The sequence below is a fragment of the Paroedura picta genome, chromosome 9 (assembly GCF_049243985.1).
Source record: "Paroedura picta isolate Pp20150507F chromosome 9, Ppicta_v3.0, whole genome shotgun sequence".
NCBI classification, from domain to species: Eukaryota; Metazoa; Chordata; class Lepidosauria; order Squamata; family Gekkonidae; genus Paroedura; species Paroedura picta.
In genome coordinates, this window is record NC_135377.1 from 17,442,297 (window position 1) to 17,464,908 (window position 22,612).

General features: G+C 43.7%; 1 protein-coding gene across 3 annotated transcripts in view; it reads left to right on the forward strand.

The window, feature by feature from the left end:
• The window catches only part of ANGPT1 (angiopoietin 1), a 155,156-nt gene that overhangs the window by 121,013 nt on the left and 11,531 nt on the right, over positions 1–22,612 (forward strand). For all 3 annotated transcript variants that reach the window (XM_077351660.1, XM_077351661.1, XM_077351662.1), the window contains 2 exons: positions 7,506–7,672; positions 19,861–19,991. In XM_077351660.1, coding sequence (XP_077207775.1) covers positions 7,506–7,672; positions 19,861–19,991 — 298 coding nt within the window. The remainder of the gene's footprint in view (positions 1–7,505; positions 7,673–19,860; positions 19,992–22,612) is intronic.

Sequence of the window (22,612 nt, forward strand, 5' to 3'; positions counted from 1 at the left end):
TTGGATTTCTTTTGTATTATTGTTAAAATCCATATTTTTAATAGCTCAGGCTATACTTCACTGCTGGGACCAATAAAATTCATGCAGTGAATATATGGATTTCTAACCATAAAGCTTGCTATTGGAAAAAAAAGAAGAGTTGGGTTTTTTCTCTACCAGAAGGAACCTCAAAGCAGCTTATAATCACCTTCCCTTTCCTCTCCCCACAACAGACACCCTGTGAGGTGAGGCTGAGAGAGCCCTGATATTACTGAAGCAGAAGAAGAGTTGATTCTTATAAGCTGCTTTTCTCTACCCGAAGCAGGATCAAAATGGCTTACAGTCACCTTCCCTTTCCTCTCCCCACAACAGACACCCTGTGAGGAAGGTGAGGCTGAGAGAGCCCTGATATTATGCTCGGTCAGAACAGTTTTATCAGTGCTGTGGCAAGCCCAAGGTCACCCAGCTGGCTGCATGTGGGAGACTGGGGAATCAAACCCAGATTGCCAGATTAGAAGTTGATGCTCCTAACCACTACATCAAACTCTCAGGTGCCCTGATCTTTAATGTCATTTGCTTAGGTCAACAGATTCAGTATTTTAAAGGATAATAATCAGTACCATCATCTCGACTCATGCATTATGACATTTGGCAGGAAGGGAGAGTAGGGTATAAAGGATTAGAAATATGACTCCATTCTTATGCCTGGTAGAGATTGAGATCTCAGAAAGAGAGAACAGTCTTCACTTGTTACTTCTGCTGAAGTGTACTGTACTCAGAAAGTTCCTCCTGGGCAGTGGCTCAGTGGTAGAGTATCTGCTTGACATGCAGAAGGTCCCAGGTTCAATCACTGGTATCTCCAGCTAAAAGTCCTTGCAGATGTGAAAGACCTCAGCCCAAGACTCTGGAGAGCTGCTGCCAGTCTGAGCAGACAATAATGACCTCAGTGGACCAAGGGTCTGATTCAGTAGAAGGCAGCTTCAGTTTTATGTGTTCAGAGGAGGGAGGCTGGTTGACGATGGGTAGGGTAAGAGGCAGAAATATTTGGGACCCAGAACATACTGTCCAGAAGCCAAGATATATCCCCCTTCTGTGAAACCATCCAAAAACAGCCATGTACATTGAAACTGAATTAATTGATCATTTATTTTATTTTATTTTTTACTGAAGAAGAAAGCTAGAATTTACAGAAAGTGAATATTCTTTCCCTGAGCTATACTAATTGTGTTGCTGGGTCCTTCATATCACCATAAATGTCACTGGTTAACATCTGTTTCAGGAATTGTGTTGACATTTGGTTATATATCCATTTGATTACATGGCCTTCAGCATTTCAACTGGACCCCGTTAATGTCTTTTATAGAACACACCATGTGGTAGCCTTCCCAAATCATAAAGGACAAGGAGAGTTCAGCTATACCAAAAGGAGCTGGATGCTTAAGCATTAATCCTAGGCTACACTAGTTGGCATATTTTTCCACAAGGGTTTTTTCTGTCAGTTCTGGCCCCCAAGTTACTTCAGTTTATTCCCTGATTTCTGCACACATTTTTTGTGTCTTTCGGTTCTTCTTCTTTGTTGTTGTTGTTAGCCTGTTTTCTTCTTGTTTTCTCCATTCCTTTTGAGGCAACTCTTATCCTGAAAGCCAATTTGAATTGGCTTTCTGTTCATGCATACTGTTCTTGTCAATTTTCTTTGTCCTGCCCACTCCTACACCTCCATCTTAGTTTTTGGATGATAGGACTGTCATACTGATCAAACCACTCCCTCTTCTCCCTCTACCATAAAGACAAGTAATTTGGGTTTTTAAAAAAATATTAATTAATTAATTAATATAGGATTGTAATGATATTTTAAGCAGGTTTTCTATATACCAACTTTTTGTTTTTTTGCTTTGCCTTTTTTCATTATAGTCCCACAAGGAGCTAGAGACCTGCCTTTCTTTACAAAAAGAAAGACAGGAATTCATAACATCTGCTTAAATGCTATATTGATATATCAATATTGTAGTGCTGTTTTTAAAAAAAAATGAAATGTAGCCATGATAGCAATATATCAATATAAGGATGAGCAAAAAAATAAAGAGGGGTTGTTTCACCACCAATGAGTACAGCTCCCTCCTTTGAAAATCCTCATACTGAAGGCACCTATGGTAGTAAATTAATTGGCTCCACAGCTGTGAAAATGCACAGGGAAGGCAGATGTGAGGAAGAACTGTTCTCAAACCCATTCCAGTTCTATTTTGATCCATGGACTTTGAAGGGTGTAGCTGGTCTGGATTGTACTGTTAGTGAATTTTTGTGCCAACTTTGGCCACTGTAGACACCATGAAATTTAACCCTCAAAGGTTGACGTAATATCAGTTTCATATTGAAGTACAACACTACTATTAATGCTGAAAAATAGAAATCAAATAAATACCACCTTGGATATGGCAAAATCTACCGCCTCTATTTATTTTACAAGATGTGCAATATGTCTTCCCAATTTGACTTTATAGACAGGATTTCAGGAGGTGGGGGGGGGGGGACTGACCGATTCAGTATTTTCTTCAATGGGCTGTCTGACAGGAGATGAATGCCACTGGATATCCCAGGGGTAGTCAAACTGCGGCCCTCCAGATGTCCATGGACTACAATTCCCAGGAGCCCCTGCCAGTGAATGCATTCGCTGGCAGGGGCTTCTGGGAATTGTAGTCCATGGACATCTGGAGGGCCGCAGTTTGACTATCCCTGAGATATACTGACTTTGCCTGGTTTCATTTTTCTTTTTTACAATAAAAATTCAAAGCATCCTGTGAATATTATCAGACAAAATAAATAAAGTGAGAGAGATAATTGTATAATGATGTTGAGGGAATAGGATTCAAATAAGATACCCTGCAAAATTGGCCAAAGCTAATAAAACTCGTTTGCACCGGGCGGTGTGTCTTTCCTCCTTGCTAATGTCAGCTCTACAGGATCTTCTAAAATTCACGCATGATTCTTTGCACTCTTCAACTCTCTCGTGTTATTTTAACTTGGCTAATTACAGCACAATTCAAGTGGAAGCTAGATTGATTCTAGATGGCTCTTGATAACTCATTGACACACAAAATGCCATTTGGAGTTTGGTCTCCAATTTTATCATCCCTTATCTTTTTGGCTAGACCTTTTGCTTAAGTAACATTTAACAACTCATTATTGCTTTGGGACATTACTGGATTCATGTAATCATGTCTGTTCACTGTAGGACGAACAGTGGTTTGCATGACAAATTTCATATCTGAGTATCTTCTGCCAGATTATGTATGTCACCCAGAGTTTGGATATAACCTATTAGGACTAGTTTATTCTGGACAAGCTGTTTTGCTTACCAGTTCCTTCAGACTTAATCCCTTTGTTTTATCATAACTTTGGGTTAATTTTAGCCGTATTTTACCTCCCCCCCCTCCAATCCACCCACCAAAAACATGTGAACAACATGCTTATCTCCCCATGTGCTTAGCTTATAAAATGGATGCATCCCTTCTGTAGTAGCAGCGCCACAAACCCAATTGCAGTCTTACTCAGTCTGTTTGTGCTAACATCCTGACCTGGATGGTCGAGGCTAGTCCATCCTCATTAGATCTCAGAAGCTATGTAGCAGGGGTGGTCAAACTGCGGCCCTCCAGATGTCCATGGACTACAATTCCCAGAAGCCCCTGGCAGCATTTGCTGGCAGGGGCTCCTGGGAATTGTAGCCCATGGACATCTGGAGGGCCACAGTTTGACTACCCCTGCTATGTAGGGTCAGCCCTTGTTAGTATTCAGAGGGGAGACCACCAAGGAAATGCAAGGTTGCTACACAGAGGCAGACAATGGAAAACCACCCAGAGACATCTGCTGCGTTGAAACCTCAATGGGATTATCATTAGTCAGCTGTGACTTGCTGTAAACAAAAGATTGTGAAGACAGGGGGATGGGCGCTGAGTGTTTAAACCAGGCCAAAGTTATGAATACAACACAGTGGGATCTTGTGTTTTCTAGGGAAATGCATGTATATATTAACTAATGATAATGTTAAGAAATCTGTCTTCATTAATGTAGTATGGACTGAAAAATTAACAAAAGTTCATAAGACTTGAAAGAGTTCAGCTCTCTCAGCTGACAGCTTGGCTTAGTGGGAGGGGGAAAGATGACACTCAGGCATGTAAATGACTACGAACCTTTGCAGTCCAGAAGGACCTAGATTTTGCTATCAGGGTCTTATTCTTTCTTTCCCAAGTTTTGACCTCAATCTCATTCCTGGTTCATTGGTTTGAGGAGGGCTTTGATTTAAGTGGGCAGTCTTGCTTGCTTGTTATTTGCTTTTCTTGTTACGTACTTTTCTTGTTATGTACTTTGATATTTGCACTTGCTAGGCACAGAGAGCCAGCTTGGTGTAGTGGTTAGGAGTGCTGACTTCTACTCTGGCGAGCGGGGTTTGATTCCATGCTCCCTGACATGCAGCCAGCTGGGTGACCTTGGGTTCGCCACAGCACTGATAAAGCTCTTCTGACTGAGCAGTGATATCAGGGCTCTCTCAGCCTCACCCACCTCACAGGGTGTCTGTTGTGGGGAGAGGAAAGTGAAGGCGACTGTAAGCCGCTATGAGCCTCTTTCGGGTAGAGAAAAGTGGCATATAAGAACCAACTCTTCTTATTCTTCAGTAATATCGTGGCTCCCTCAGCCTCACCTACCTCACAGGGCGACTGTTGTGGGGAGAGGAAAGTGAAGGCTGGGTGGGTTCACCAGGACCCCACTTTGAGCCGCTTTGAGACTCCTTTGGGCAGAGAAAAAGTGGCATATAAAAACCAACTCTTCTTCTTCTTCTGTAGCTTGCTTACATATCCAAGTACATAGAGCAGGGGTCCCAAGCCTTTTGGGGCCTGCTGACACATTTTGAATCATGACATAGCATGGTGGGTGCAGCCACAAAATGGCTGCTGCAGTTTACCTTCAGTCACACATTGTAGATCCTGGTTTATGGTGGCAGCTGCTGCCAAGGCAACATTTAAAAAAATCTTCACAGACAATCACATTTCCAATGGCCAACCAGAATTCCCACATTTTTAAGAGCACTTGGCAAGCACCAAGAAGCATGTTGGCGGGCACCATGACGCTCATAAATGCCATGCTGGGGACCCCTGCTATAAGTAGGGCTGAGAATTAGGACTAGTGGATGGTATATTACAGGGTCAGCCAAAGTGTAGCTCTCCAGATGCCCATGAACTGGCTGGGGCTCATGGGAATTGCAGTCCATGGATTTCTGGAGAGCCACATTTTGGCCATCCCTGGTACATTTACTGCCATCAACAGGCTCGGCTACAAATATGGGCCTACACATCGTCCCACCAGCAGTGGATTTAGAAGCAAATGCTACATCTCCTTCCTTTCCAAGGCTGCATCTTGTGCCTTCTTTCAAGAAAAAGCATTGAGAAGTGTGATAGTTTTGTTACCGTATACATTTTAGAATACATTTTATCATATTTTTTTCAACTGTTCTTTACACATCTTGACGTTGCACTTCTTCGTTGGCATCACCCATAGTAATCGTTTTCTTCACTGCTCTCCTAAACAGAGTCAAGCCCCTGAAAGCCCAGTAATTTCACTGAGTTTAGAAGTGCAAACTCTGTTTAGGATTGCATTGTTTAGTTTTCAATGGGCTCTTCCATTTCAAAACACCGTAATTTGTTATATCAGATAAAGGTGACCACCGCTCCTCTCTGCTGCCTGGAATGTTTGTGTGTGTGCATGCAGGCTTGCTTTAACATGTGTTTTACATAAAAATAGACATGGCCCACAAAACACTGGTCTACATAAGTAGAGATAATGGCAAACGACAAATATGGACAAAGATTCAATCAATCTTTAAAGTACATTTCTTATCTCTAAATTGTTGGGCTAACGAGCCATCAGAAATCGTCGTAATTATTTTTTTTACAAAATTACTTCATAGCTTCCTATAATGTAAAACATGGATTCTGTTGAGCAGAAGAAATGAATATAACATTAACTATTTGAAGTGGTGCCCGTGTTATAAAAAAGCCATATGCTCACTGAAGGAGATTTGTGCTCAAGCCAATTCATAACAATGAGTAATTTTCAAGAACCAAGAGATAAAACAGAGCTTTTTAATATATATTTACATTTATAGGCCATCCCTCTTGAACATCTTGGAGCAGCATACAGGGTAATAAACAATAAAACCATAAAACGTATATGTTTAAAACTACTAAAAAAATAACAATATGATATTGTCAGCTGAGTCATTGTCTGATTTTCCTCCATGGGGTGAAGGAGGAGGAGGAGAACCCCAAGCTGGTAGGGGTGGTTCACAATGTTCTAGTTCTTCCGGGTGTACTGACCTCAACCATATGCCTGGTGGAAGAGCTTCATCATACAGGCCCTGCAGATCTGTGTTATTTCCATCCGGTCTGTTTCTTGATGATTTGATCTCAGACTTTTATGATTTACCCTTATCATTAATACAATAATTGTATGCATCATGATCATGATTGTATGCTTCATGATTGTATGCATCATGATTCTTCTGTCATTCTATGAGTTTGATGTTGGCAGTGCTGTTATCCAGTGCTCTTATGAGATCTAGACTCAGTGGATGTCATTAGATAGCATTTGCACCGCCATCTTGGAAATTTAAATGATCTTTTTGATAATTGGATTAGGATTTTATTATATAATGTTTCACTTGGTTTTATAGGTATGAGGTTTTTATCTCGTATGAGAACTACCACGAGCCAGTATTCATGGGAGTGGCGATATATAAATACGATTATGAATGAATGAATGAATGAATGAATGGAATACTTGTTTAATAATATCCAATTTACCCTCTACAAGGTCTTGATCTTGAGAGTAGAACTGTTCCTCACTTTCCTGAATTTTCTAAACATAATCCTGGGTTGAAGTAGTATTAAATCTAGTTTAATTAAAAATGCACATTTTGATAATTAGTCTAGGCAACAAGATACTCTCATGTCCCTATGAACCAGAAAGCAAGGGTGACACTGAAACTTTTCAGTGGGTTGGCTCGAGTTGAGTTGTCACCCAATCCCCAGCATAATTGTTTTAAAGGGAAAGGGCTGTGACTCAGTGGTACAACATCTGCTTATCATGCAGAAAGTCCCAAGTTCAATCTCTGGCTTCTCCAGTTAAATAATTTGTAGCAGGTAATATGAAGGACTTCTGCATGCACCCTCAAGAGCTGCCGCCAGTCTGAGTAGAAAGTACTGACATCGATGGACCAAGAATCTGATTCAGTATAAAGCAGCTCTATGTATTAAATGGTCAAAGGGGACACTCTCTTCTGGGTTTTCACCATTGGTTATGCAATATGGTTATAATCCTGCATTCCCAAATTGCATCTGAAGACCTATTTTTCATAGATTAGACATGTAACATGAAAGAGGACTCTTTTTAGTAAAACTATGACTGCTCCTATAATGTAAATATCACAGAAATGTGAGAAACGATCATTGAATTGCATTTCACCCATTTTTTTCTAGGGCTTTGGTAGTCCCTCGGGTGAATATTGGCTGGGGAATGAGTTTATCTTTACAATCACCAGTCAAAGGCACTATTCGTTAAGAATTGAACTAATGGACTGGGAAGGAAATCGGGCTTATTCCCAATACGATCGGTTTTACATAGGAAATGAAAAGCAGAATTACAGGTGAGTTCAGATGTTTTGCCACTGACTTCTGTTCACTGTGTGCATGTATCTTAACTGAGAATGGCAGTATATAAATCAAATTATAAATTAATTAATTAATTTAAAAAATAACAACTGCAAGATCAGCTTAGGAGATGGAACACAAAGACATATTCAGTTGCATTCTTTACTGTCAAAATGCCTGCTTATAGGTAAAGGTGCAAGCACCGAGTCATGTCTGACCCTTGGGGTGATGCCCTCTAGCGTTTTCATAGCAGACTTAGTACAGGGTGGTTTGCCATTCCCTTCCCCAGTCATTACCGTTTACCCCCCAGCAAGCTGGGTACTCATTTTACCGACCTCAGAAGGATGGAAGGCTGAGTCAAACTTGAGCTGGCTGCTGGGATTGAACTCCCAGCCTCATGGGCAGAGCTTTCAGACTGCATGTCTGCTGCCGTACCACTCTGCGCCACATAAATAAAATACACATATCAGGTTGAAACCAAGGAACTATAAGTTTAGTATAATTTGTGGATCTCTTCCTGTAGTAGCAGTAAAGGGGAGGGAGTAAAAGGAGGGTGAAGGAGGAGGATGTCACTCCAAGGGGTGTGGCAGGGAGGCGTGGCCAGCTGACATCACTTCCAGGGGTCCTTGAAGCCTGGAAATTTATTTCAGGAGTTCCTCCATAGTCAAAAGGCTGAAAAAGGCTGCTGTAACAACTTGCTGGAGCCTCTTGAATCCTACTTGTCAAATCAGAGTAACTACAGAGCTGTACAGTAGAAATAAGAGGGAGATGGAACATTCACCTTGAAAGGCAAACAGTTCATATAACAAAGGGTCTCTTTGCCTTTGAAGGAGCAACAATCATTGGTCCTGTGGAACTCTCCCCCGGTATGAGTCTCCCTCATGCAATTAGAAGAGAAGAAGAGAAGTGTTGTTGTTTTTTTACCCTGCTTTTCACTACCCAAAGGAGTCCCACAGCAGCTTACCAACCCCTATCCCTTCTTCCCCCCACAACAGAAACCCTGTGAACTTGGTGGACCTGAGAAAACTCTAAGAGAACTGCTCTGTGAGAGCAGCTCTCAGAGAACTTTGACGAACCCAAGCTCTCCCATCTGGATGCATGTAGAGTGGGGAATCAAACCCAGCTATCCAGATTAGAATCCGTCCCTTTTCACCACTGCACCACGCTGGCTCTCCGCCCCACCTTCTTTTTTTTTGCATTTTTAGTTACAAGATTGTGTCCATTCTGAGTTCCTTTCAAGAGAAGCATCCTATTTATGTGCAGCGATGCTGCCAAGCAAATTATTTTTCTTGCTGATGAAACCATTAACGATGATAAGAGCTTTGCTTTCAATGCACTGTTAACAAGTTTCCATACAACAGCGGCTATGGTGGGGATTCCCAGGGACGACCACCCCGTTTGAGACAGGAATAATAGTAACTAGCAATCAAAGAGGCTTCCAAGCTGGCCTGGGCAAGAGATCAAGAAAACCTAAAACGGGAGGGGGAGGGGGGAAAGGACGATAACAAAAAAGGGGGCAAGAACTCCAAAACTTCTGCTTGCCTTGAAATAATGCCTTGTCACTGCACACATAAGGTTGGGGCAGGTTCCTGCTCCAGCCTTTCACAGCACCAAGGATTCACATGCCACCAAGTGATGAATCGTGTCTGAGAAAATGCGGAAAATCGTTTTTCACGCTGCTCTGCCGTGTACTATAGAAAGTTTTGATTCATCCTGGATTGCGCCCAATGGGTGATTTCAGGAGTGTTCTGCTTATTTTCCTAGCTGCTTGTGTTCTCGACTACGTTTTATTAGCCTTAAAAAGAAAAAGAAAAAGAAATCTCCGATTTGAAAATAGTAATGCTAAACACATGTACGTTTTTTTTAAAAAAAAAAAGATCAGAGCTGTAAAATATTTTTTCTGGGAAGACAGAACAAAGGTATCTTTATCCCAGATGATGTGTAAAAAGTGCAAAGGCATTTTGGAATATTGGTTGATAACTGGATTTATTAATCATGGATGAATTATTCACAACTTCCGGTGTGTTGAAGTACTTAACTTGATTTATATTTCCTTTAATGCCATTTTCTGTCTCTTTGCCGTGGAAAACGATCAAATGTAAGTATTGATGTAAACAAGGCGTATTCATGGCCCGATACACTTTTGAGATAATGGCTTGGTATAAATGTTCGTTTTTCATAAATGCATATCAGTGAAAAGGATGAGATTTAGACAGACCCAGAGAATACACATTGACATTTTGCCTGGCTTAAGTGCACTTTTCAAGCTTTCATGCACGTTTGTTTCAAATCAGAATATTTGGCTGCAGCAAATATTCACATAGGAGTTCACATTCATCAGATGCATTTGATTTAAATGGTGCAAACCAGGATATAAACTACTCTCTGATTTTGCAAACAAAATTAATATGGGGATTTACTGTGTACATTTGCTGAGAGGCCAATAAAAATGGCAACAAATGAGCTAACAGAGTGAAGCAGCATTTTCCTCTCAATTTAGAGCTATCATGGCAAACATCATAATCCCTGTCTAGGGTCCATTATACACGGCCGCCGAAACGGCGATTTCGGGCCACATGGAAAACGTGGAGGGGGAAGACACGAAGCAAACCGCTTACGCAAGGGGTGGGATGCAATGGCGGCAAAACCCAGAGTAACCGATTATGCACGCGGCGACTCTGGCGCCGCTTCTGGTTGCGCCCCAGTCACCCGGAAGCTGCGCTTTCTTCCGCGTTTCGCTAACACGGCTTTTTTGGCGGCATGCACCAAATCTGCGGCCAGTTGCAGCCAGCTCCGTGCGTTATTGGTGATTTTAGTTGCCGCCTTTCCACCCCGAATGTGCACTATCCCCCCCCCCCATGCATAATGGGCCTATCCCATACAGTGTGGGGTGCTTTTCCTGTATTGTGACACTAGGGTTTCCAGGACCACCCTTGCCACCAGCAGGTGATGGGGGGGGGGTAGGGTTGCCAGATCAGGGTTGGAAATAACTTGAGATTTTGGGATGGAGCCTGGAAAGGATATGGACTTCAATGGGGAGGTGATCCATTAAAGCATCCATTTTCTCCAGAACTGACCATCATCTGGGGATGAGCTGTAATTCCAGGGAATCCCTAGACCCCACCTGGAGCTGGCCTCCCTATGTGTGTCTGTTGTAGGTAGAGGAAGGGAAAGTGATCGTAAGCTGTTTTGACACTCTTTCAGGTAGTAAAAAGCGGGGTATAAAAACCAATTCTTCTTCATTCGACTGACACAAGCTGGAAAAATACTGAAAAATACTATATTGGTATTTTGAGGGTATTAATTCAGCCAGATTTTGTTGTTGTTGTTGTTGTTTTCTGCTAACCAAAATATCCGGCCCCAAAAACTCCTAAAAATATTCCAAATTTTTCAGGACCACTGGATAGCTACAGTTGAAGTGCATTTAAAGGGCTCTCAATCCATTTAAATACCTTCAGAGTGAACTCTCAGCTTGGAGAAGAAGTGAAAGGTGACTGTAAGCCCTTTCTTTGCCTTCAGCGGCTGCAGTTTACAAAAGGCATTTACATTTTAAAGAGGTCATGTTCCCTTTAAAGTTGAAATGCTTTTTTGTACTGCATTGGAAACAATGTAGAATGGAAGCACTTTGGGGGCCCATAGAATTTGACCCTCTGATCCAGTCTTTTTTCAAATTTGTCGGGTTTTTGAGGTAAGCCACCAGCAGCCATGCTACAAATTTGGTGCCTCTTCCTCAAAAACCAACAACAAAGAACAGCCCTAACCCTGAGCACCAGATACCCCCAGATTGATTCTCCTTTCTAGCCTATAGGGACCATTGCCTATAATGGTCCTCACAGGCTATAACGGAGCCAAAATAATCTGGCATTCCCAAATATTTACCAAATCTGAATACCGTACCAGCATTGAGATTCAGGAAGTACTATTTTTCAGGTTCAATACGCCCGACCCCAACAAATGCTATTTTGGGATTTTTTGCACACCCCTACTTAGGGCATTGTATGTTTGGTCCACAGCCAACCACAGCTCCCTACAGCCTCTTCCCACCCAAAGCCCTGCTATGCCGTCTGGTGCCCTGAACAAAAGGGCCGGTTTGAAGCAGTGCCAATGCACTGTATAGCTGGAGGCACTCAAGTTCAACGTGGCAGTCCGTGAGCTATCTCTAAGCATTAGTAGATGTTAAAATGTTATTTGACTTATTGAAAGCTGATGCTGTTAGGCTCGTAAGGTTTGTAAATGCTCAGCTGTAGCCTTATTCCAATCAAATCCCAATTCACCCAGTATGTCAACAACTAGTCTGGTTGCATTCCTTCACCACCCGTTTCTTTCCAGCCCCCTGGTTTTGAAGGGCCGTCATCTAATATCACATGGCAGCTGCTGGAATAGACAGAGGCCATATGATTAGAAAGAGACGTTTATTTTCTTCCTCTTTCAGAGCTGAATGATGTGTTAGAAGAAGTGGCACGTGGCTGCGACTGCTGTATATCTCTTAGTGCCCTGCAACATTTACTACAAGACAACAAGAAACGCCTGTTTACAAAAAATGCAATGGATTCTAGCCACCCCCCTCTATCTGGGCAGCTCGTCTGAGGTCTGGCAAGACCATGGTGGGGCTGCTTGGAGAAGGCACGAGCTCTGGCGGGGCTCCCTGACTCCCTCCCCTCCCCCAGCAGCTTCGCTGAGGCCTGGTGAGGCCACAGTGGGTCTGCTCAGGCTGGCAGCCACCTTACCTGACTGACAGCTTTTCATGTTTCTTCCCCTGGAGAAATTGGCTGCTTTGGAAGGTGAATTCCATGGCATTATATTCTGCTGACGTCCCTCCCCTCCCCCAACCTCACCCCCCAACAAACCTTTAGGCATTTCCCAACCCAAAGTTGTCAACCCTCACTGGTTTATGTGAACATGTCTGTCTGGTCCTGTGTTCTGTTAGTATGAAATTTGCAAATCAAACAAACAAACAAAAAACACCCCACTCGTCAATAGAACCTCCATGTTCTAAGTAGGGTGGTCAGCTTTGGGCTGAGAAACTCCTGGAGACGTGGAGGGCAGAGCATGGGGAGGGCATGGTTTGGGGAGCAGGAGGGGTCTTAGTAGGACATGACACCCTACAACCTACCTTCGAAAGCAGCCATTTTTTCCACGATAAATGTTTTTCTTGTCGCATCCCAGACGACTCTTGTTGAAGACCATTTTGAAGGATCAGGCAACAAATTCATCTAGTCCAGGGAGGGCCAAACAGTGGCTCTCCAGATGTCCATGGAGCATGTTGGCAGGGGCTCATGGTAATTGTAGTCCATGGACTTGAGCCCTGGAGCCCTGACAATCCACTACAATTTTATTTTAAAGCAGGGCAAGATAGTTGTTTGTTCTTTGTTGCTCCATTTAGCACCAGCGACTTGGTGCATTGAAACCAAATGATGGGCCTAAATCCTGGTTCCGTTTAGATGGGCAGAGCCGTAACTCTGACCTGCACATTTTTACAAGGTCATGACCCTGATTTATAAGAGACGAGCAGCACTCAGGGTTCAGGCCGAACCCCTCTGGCCTGGCCAGTGTGGCACCAGCTAAGAGCTTGCTCTATAAATAGATGGCAGTGAGTGAACCTTTCGCTCATATCGGGCCCTGTCAGCCACAAATGACGCCATGGGAGTAGAAATATGTTTAACAGGCTGTTTGTGTTTTGCTAACTGAGGTCTTAGTGCCACATAATTCATCAGGGCACTTTTTTGAAAACCGCACAATGTCCTTGAAAAGCAAAAGCCATGGACTTCAGGGCAATATTTATTTAAGATTGCCATAAACATTTCCAGGAATACCCCGCAATCCATTTCTTGCTTCTGTTGTCCTGATGATCTACAACTAGAGATCTTTCCAATGCTCGTCCCCTCCAGATTTTCTCTTGGGTTTTGGAATTCCAAATGGCCTCAGTTTCCAAAGCTGCCTACTCTTCTTTCCAGAGTGGGTGCTTGGAATCCTAATTTTATTGAGCAGGGCTATGCAGATGCAACTTCCTGCAGCTTACAGCTCCTGGAATTTGTCTCTTTCCCTCCTGTTTCACTGTATCTAAAGAAATATGCCAGCACACGAAAGCTTATACTTCGAATAAAACTTAATTGGTCTTAAAGGTGTCACCAGACTCAAACTTCAGTCCTTCCTAACATGTCTGATGTAACCATTTATAGAACATCACCCTTGCATATTAGTCATAGAATCATAGAGTTGGAAGGGGCCATACAGGCCATCTAGTCCAACCCCCTGCTCTACACAGGATCAGCCCTAAGCATCCTAAAGCATCCAAGAAAAGTGTATCCAACCTTTGCTTGAACCTTTGCCAGTGAGGGGGAGCTCACCACCTCCTTAGGCAGCCTATTCCACTGCTGAACTACTCTGACTGTGAAAAGTTTTTTCAGTAAAGCACCACACACAAAGAATTTAAAGAACTGCATGCAAACGAAGAAAGAAATCTTAAAAGTGCCGTAGGCGTGACTGCAGGAGGGAAGGTGACATGGTATAGCATGCTCTGGTCAAATCTCAGAAGCTAAGGAGGATGGGAGACCACCAAGGAAGACTCTGCAGGGGAGGACAATGACAAACCACCTCTGCTTCTCACTTGTCTTGAAAGACCCTTACTGGGGTCACCATAAGTCAACTTTGACTCGATGGAGCTTCCCACACACCCAAACACACATGCAGCCGAGATGGCAGCAAGATCCTTCGGTGCAGAGTCTCTTGAAGGAAGTGACTGCTGAATTAGACCACATGTAAAATCCAAGTTATTTATTTTATGTGATGCTCATGAAGCCATTTGAAATAGCTCAATGTGCTGGCAACAGCATGCTCATTCCATGCCATCTGCACCGCAGCCAACCTCTGCAGCCTAATTTGAAAGAGCCGTTCAGTCATTAACACTAGAGGGATTTCAAACGCCGGATCTGCAGAGGAGGAAAGAGAACTGTAACACTATTGTGCTGTTAGGAGGGAAGACTGTCAAGAAAACAGACTTCGGGGAGATCAAGGGGGAAACGGAGTGTATTACGGAATCTTCCATAATGGCAGCATACTTATCCTTAATTCTTCTCCATCTGCAAGATATGATGGTCTCATAAATTTCAGGAATGAATTATAACCCAATGCATGACTCGTCATACTTCAGGGAAGCAAGGAGCAGGGAGAAAGTGGGACTCTGTGTGGACATCGAAATTATACCAGTAAAAGATGGTCCTCCCTTCAGCCTGAGATTTTAGTCCCTTGCAGATGTTGTCTCGGGATTTCCAAGATGGGTTAGAACCCTGCAAAACAAACAAACATACATGCAGCCACGATGGCAGCAAGATCCTTCAATGCAGATTCTCCTGCACAGAAGACATCTATGAAAAATATTCATTTGTATCCCTTCTCTGGAGGAATTCAGGTAGTAAAAGAAGAGTTGGTTTTATACCCCACTTTTCACTTCCCAAAGGAGTCTCAAAGCAGTATACAATTGCCTTCCCTGTCCTCTCCCCACAAAAGACACCCTGTGAGGTAGGTGAGGCAGAGACAGCCCTGACCACAGCAGTATGACATAATGCCATAGAGTTTTGGGCAGAGAGGTACAGTGTCACTTTCTGGGTTTCCCCAGAAGTAGCATCATGCCATTGCTGATGGCTGTTAGTCCATGTCCTCGAAGCACATTGCCAGAACTAAAAAGGCTATTTCTTGTTTCTGGCTTTTTTCGGAGGGTAATTTTCTCCACTTCCTGATAGCCCTGAAGCAGGGCGGGGGGCTCCGAACTAACCTGATTGTAAAGATCACCATGTGTGGACTAGTCTAACTCAACAGAAGCTGAATAGAACACAAAAGACATTTTGGGGTCAGCCAATCAAAGTTCCACAGGGCCTGGAAAATGACACTGTTATGCCAGGTGTATGTTTGAGGCCAGAGGAAACAAATAAAATGAATGGGTCTCCCCCTCAGAACATTGCCCCCCCCCCAGAGTAGAATCATAGAATCATAGAATCATAGAGTTGGAAGGGGCCATACAGGCCATCTAGTCCAACCCCCTGCTCAACGCAGGATCAGCCCTAAGCATATATCAGCATTGATGGCCTAATGATACAGAACAAGGCCAAAGAGGAGTAATAATGGGACATTCAGGAGCTACAATAGCAGGTGTGCTATTCACAAGGAGGGGGTCCCTCGGCACTGTCCGCCAGCCACTCCTGCTAACCTGCCACAAGTCCTGTGCAAAGAAGGTACCTGTTTCCTGCAGAGGGGATCTGTGTGCCCAAGGGAGTGCGCAGAATACATTGTAATGAGGGAGAGTACTTCTGAGCCTCCATTCACCAAATGCGAGAGAGTCAATGAAAGCTTTCTGGAGGAGGTGGTTCAAACAAGCATGTTTCCCCATCTGATCGTTTTGGGCTAGCTTTGTGTTCTGACACCCTTCCTCGGGCTTTCCCTGCCAATTTCATTCTATTTGAAATTGCCTTGAGTTACCGACACCTAATTTATCACTGCGCTTTCATTAAGAGGAATGATCTTAGCTGTTCTTGTGTGTGTGTGATTGAGAACAAAAGCACTTTCTCCTATTGCAAGATCACACATATGTTTCTGTGAAGCAGGCCTGGAGGAGCACATGGAAAATCTTCCCTCAGCCTCTGAAACCCTATCTCCATTTTAGCAGATGTTCAAACAGGCATTATGTAAAATGATAGCAGAAGGAAAGCTAACAACACTTAGCAATGGCTACGCTTTGAGACTGTCCTTCTTTGGCACAGTCCATTCGCCGAGAAGGGAAGTAGATGGGATTAGCGTAATGCTCCAAAAAAATATCATGATGAAACATCAAATTGACCTGCACACTAATTACACTCCAATTTAAATGCAATACTTCGATTCACACAATTCTGTATGATGTGTGCAGCCCCAAAGGGCTCTCTGGATGGGTAGAGTTGCAAAGCTGTGGAGAGCAATTAGCAATATGCTAGTGAGAATGATGTGATGCTCGAAATGAAATCAAGAATTGGATCTGGTTAAGTAATAATCTGGAGGCTGGATCTCTCTCCCGCCCCATGAAATGTTAGCTGCCTGCTGGTTCTCCTGCCAACATTCGATAGATTCGCAACTTGAAAAGGAATCTTCCAGGTTTGGAGCCTTAAGGCGGTTCATAACTTTCCTTGAAGCTTGTATATAATGCTGAGTCATGCTTGACGATGGGCGCACTGGAACTGTGCTCTGTAATGCTGGACTTTATGATGGAGCCTGACCAAAGAGCAAGCTTTGAGCAGGACAAAAAAGGCTTCTGCGTTTAATAATTTGCCCTGACATGGATAGCCTGGCTAAAGCAAACTCATCAGATCTAAGGATCTAAGCAGGATGGGCACTGGCTAATATTTGGATGGGAGTCTACCAAGGAAATCCAGGGTTGCTATGCAGACCGCTTCTGCACGATGGATTTGGCTAGCCTCACCTCCTGTTTGCACACTGGTCTAATTCTGGTCTGGGGCAGTCCCAGGGCCGCTGAGACTCAGGCCGTCAGATGCCCTGCTTTAATGGAACATGGATATATCCACATTCCGTTTTCTGCCACAAGACTCAACAAGGTGTAAGTTGGGGCAGGGCCATCTGGAAGGGGGCGCTAGCTTCCCCCCCTCCCCAACCTGGGCAGCCCTGCCAAGGCGGGTCAAGGCCACAGCACTGCCAAAGGCTAACATGTAGACAATTAAAAGCTACATTTAAAATTATCACATAGATCAATAAAATCCTATAGCATACACTACCATTGGTGGGCCAGTCACTGTTATTGAGGTTATGCCAACTGGGGTTAAAGCTGAAAGGTGCATCGGTAGGAACTGAATCATCCACAGTCTTGCATGGACCCCCCAGTCGTTACCGTTTACCCCCCAGCAAGCTGGGTACTCATTTTACCGACCTCAGAAGGGTGGAAGGCTGAGTCAACCTTGAGCCGGCTGCTGGGATCGAACTCCCAGCCTCATGGGCAGAGCTTTCAGACTGCATGTAGCTGCCTTACCACTCTGCACCACAAGAGGCTCTAGTGACATCCTTTAAGGGGATCCAAATATCCAGTAAAGGGACTCCTGGATCTTCAGCATTTTCATCTCTTATCTTTGTAGTGCTCTTGAGGCCTACCTGAAAGTTCTCCCTGGACTACATTTTAAGAACCACTGTTCTCACTCGATGTGTTTTACTGGTGTCAGGTCCCCCCTCCTCCCCTTTTAATGCTGATATCTGCTTCTGTGAGTCTGGCAAAGATGATGTACCGACGACGTGTGACAGTTTAAAATAAGCTTGCAGATACCATGTTCTGCGGTCGTTTTTCTATCAGCACTACTCCAGAGGAGTTTATTTTCCTCTGGGGGGAAAGAAAAGAAGGATCATTTACCAAAATAAGCTGTCAAGTCTCCAAGTCCAGTAAATCTAGAATGTTTTAATCTCAATTTGGTTTGTTTATATTTGAGCAAAAGAAAAAAGAAAAAAGAAAGCATCAGAACTAGCCGAATACTTTTAAATATATTGCTTTCAAACTTAGATATCATTTTCTAAAGCAATATACAAGCTAATTGGCCATACATTTCAACTGGGCCTCATAAAGCTTGTCTCTTTTTATGTCCGGCCATTCTCTGTTTTGACTTTTTCCACGATCCTTTATCTTCGCCCTACCATTGGAGCCTTCCCTGCATGCATGAATCACTCAGCTTTGAGTGACTCGTTCTTTCTAACACTGGATGCTAAATATTTGGGGGGAGGGGAGATTTTCCCACTCTTTAAACTGAAATGTGTCAAAGGAGTAACATCATTCTCTTGAATAGGTATTGTGTACATTCATTGGCCACAATCCACTGGCACATTTCCCTGGGTGGATCTCACTAGCGTGAGTTTATTTATTCCAATGATTTATACCCAGCCCTTCCTATTAAGGCAGGGATTTCCATTTGCTTCAATGGGGCTTATGTAGGAGGACTTTCCCAAGGGACTGTTCTTTTTATCACTCCTAGGAGAAAGGATGGGATCAAAATTGTCAAAAATAAATAAAATAAAAACATCTTACAATGTTCGCTAGACTACTTCGCGGTAAAGCAAATTTAGGTTAATCATGATAAATGGTCTCTCTCTTTCTCTGTTCACTGTTAAAATTGTTTAGAATTATTATGGAATAAGGTAACTATTCTCCAAGGCTGAAGGAACCAATATATGGTTCTTCTCCAACATCTCCATAGGCATTTCCTTAGCATATCTGAAAATACTTTCAGATGAAGGTGTCTAAGCTTCTGTTTTGGGGATAGGAATTTCCCAACATGTTACTGAAATCCCATCATATCTCCTTCCTTTGGTACCTTGTTCTACCATAAGCTCCTCTCACCAGTCTGAGGTTCTAGTGCAGATCCTCTTTTGCCTTCTACTCAGTGCATGGATAAGAGTTGGACTGTACATGCCTGTTATTCTCTGACTGTGTTACTTCTCTCTACTGCCTTAGTCTAAATCAGACATATTATTTATTTATTTGTTTGTTTATTATTTGAGTTTATATGCCACTGTTCCCAACTGGATTTACGACGGTTTACACAATAAAAAGTAAAAGAACAATAAAACCCGATAAATACCCTAATTACATTACTAAAATTAATATGACTAAAAGACGATGGAGAAAAACTATTAACTCAGTTTACCCTCTCTACCAGCCAGGGCCAACATTCTTGCCATCCTACTGGTGAGACTGGGAACAGGTGGGCATGGGAGATCCCAGATTGAATAGCAGGACCACACCCTTCTCCACAATTTCCTCTTTACCTTTCCTGAAAGCCCCCCTAGCTCCCTTTTCCTGCTTTCTTCTGGGCCATCAAGGTCAATATTGTCTACTCAGACTGGCAGCACCTTCATCACCTACTACAAGATCCTTTTGTAAGAAATCAGAAGTGTCAGGGACCCTTCTGCATCCCAAGCAGATGCTCTACCACTGAGCCACGGCATCTCCCAGAGCCAGTATACTAAGATATACTATATTTTATCCAACCAGTACAATTATGAATGCAACTCTGCAGGAACTAGAATGACCTTCATTTCCCAGCTGCTGAAAGAGTGTGTTTCCCGAAATCTTTTTGATTCACTGCAAAAAAAACAAAAAAACAAACAAATGTGAATTGTTGCCATTGCATTTCATAATAATGACTCCCTCCAACCTCTCTTTTAGGCTGTATCTGAAAGGTCACTCAGGAACAGCAGGAAAGCAAAGCAGCCTTATCTTACATGGGGCTGACTTCAGTACCAAAGATGCTGACAACGACAACTGCATGTGCAAGTGTGCCCTTATGCTAACAGGAGGTAAGCCTAAAGGACCACATACAATAAACCTGGACAGATGTCTAAAGAGGTGCTTTAAGCTGTTTCAGAATTACCATCCTTCTAGCCCACTGATGACATCAGTTCTCTAGCATTAAAACCAGGATTGTCTAGTGGTTAGAATGGTCAACCGTTTCCGCACTGGGAACTTCACTGTGTCAGCTCCCTTTCAGGAGCACAAATCTGGAGCAGTACCAACCCAGATGTCCTCTTTTTAGAGGACATGCCTTTTTTTTTCTTTTTTGCTGTCCAACATCTGTCCTTTTTTGTGCTCTTTTAGAAAAAACTGATGAAAATATCCTCTTTTGTGGTTGGGAAGCTGAGTATGTTTTGTTCTACAGTCCCCATGAAGAAGAAGAGTTGGTTCTTATATGCCGCTTTTCTCTACCCGAAGGAGACTCAAAGTGGATTCCTTTTCCTCTCCCCACAACATACATCCTGTGAGGGGGGTGAGGCTGAGAATGCCCTGATATTATGAAGAAGAAGAAGAGTTGGTTCTTATATGCCGCTTTTCTCTACCCCAAGAAGTCTCTAAGCGGATTCAGTTCGCCTTCCCTTTCCTCTCCCCACAACAGACACCCTGTGAGGGATGTAAGGCTGAGAGAGCCCTGATATCACTGCTCGGTCAGAACAGCTTTATCAGTGCTGTGGTGTGCCCAAGGTCACCCAACTGGTTGCATGTGGGGAAGCAGGGAATCAAACCCGGCTCGCCAAATTAGAAAATCAAAGAGCTGCCCTGCCCCTAATGGCAGCCATTTTTCATGCCATATTTCAACACTACTATGCTTGCCCCTTCCCCAAGCAGCTGTTTAGTGGTGGTGCCCACTACTCTTTCTCCAAACTGTAAAAATTGTCCACAAACTCAGGAGGATTGTATACTCCTGGGTGAAAGTGTGGGTCTAGGTAAACCTTGAACCTAATCTTCATTCAGCCATGAAACTTTGGCTGATCACTCTCTCAACTTGACTGGCCTCAAAGCACTTATTCTGAAGGGGAAGTGAGAGGGTATCACCACATCTACCACTATCAGCTGCTTGACAGCATTTGTGAGAAACCTTGACCAGTGTGGCTACTGTAGTGCTGTCGGCAGTGAGGAACTGACCTGAACTGTATCTTGCAATACCACCACCTCATTTCTCACTGCATAGCTGGAAGTGACATCACTTCCCGTTATGCAGCTGGAAATGACATTTCAGTGTTACAGAGAGCTGTTCCAGCCCCCGTATATTTTCTCCTGCTATGTTATCCAGTGTCCTTGGAGGTCAGAGTTTGGGAAGCTGTCTGACAAAGCAGGCAACCTCATCTCCCCAATTGAAAATCAGTTTTGAGGCTCCAGTTTTGAGGAAACAAGACTTTAGAAAAGGTGGGATATGTGTGGGGTATCAGCACAACTAGCATTGTTACCAAAATCTAAATATCAGCAATACTGCTTTATTCAGGATAGAGTTCCAACAGAGAAACAGGGAAGGGTAAGTTGAATCCCTTCCACTAAGATAAACCCACAACTTCCTTCTGATAAGGGTCAAAATACATTATACCTTTGTTCACTAGATGGCTCTGGGTTTCCTGAGCCCACTTTATTTCCCTCCTAATCAAACATCAGCTTCAGGAATGCCATTTTAAAGATCAGACAGAGCCTTTTCAGACTGAATTCCCCCTGCCTTTTCTCCAGGCTATCCTCAGACACTGAATTGCCAGCCCCCACTTATTGACATAACTAGTAACTACAATTCTCTTAGCCATTTTAAGTCACACTTCTTTGAATGGAAAATGTTTCCAGTCTTTTATAAAGGCTGAATGTACAAATAAGGAGATATTTCAGTTCTTCATAGGAACGTTTTTTCAGCTTTATGACAAATGAAACTTGAGTCATTGTTTTATCACAAAAACTTCTAAATGCTAGTGTTTAAAAATTTCTAAATATGACTATGGTACATTTGTTTCCTTGGATTTCCCACACATACAATGAGTTTCTGCAGAAGTAACACTTTAACAACTTCACAACACTAAGCGATGGGGCTATAAGTTGGCTAACAGCAAAAAGTGCCTACATAACAAAATTATAAAATCCATCTTTGAACTAATGGTGTCCTGGATAGCAGAGGAGTTTAACAGACTTGCTGTTGGTTTTGGCAGCCCCATAGGCAGTCCTTTGATATAAATTATATATAACTAGTAAAAAAGCCCATTGTATCCAGAAGACAATGGGCGCTAGCAGGCAGGGACCAGATCGAGGGGCAGGCAAGGGACAGAGCAAGGGACAGGCTACCTGAAAGAGGAGGCGGGTGGCGGCTCCTCGGTGTCTCCTGGTTTTTGGTGGGGAGTCCCAGGCGTGGTGCGCTGGGCTGCGGCGGCTCCTCTGGGTTTTTTTGATCTTCTGCGGCTGGGGGTGGGTGGGTTCTTTCTGCTGCTTCTCGGAGGCCACGGCCGCGGATCGGGCCGCGCCCGGCTGCGGCCGCGCCCGCGGGGCCGCGCCCGCCCGCGCCCGCGGGGCCGCGCCCGCCCGCGCCCGCGGGGCGCGCCCGCGGATCGGGCCGCACCCGCGGGGCGCGCCCGCGGATCGGGCCGCACCCGCGGGCCGCGCCCGCGGATCGGGCCGCACC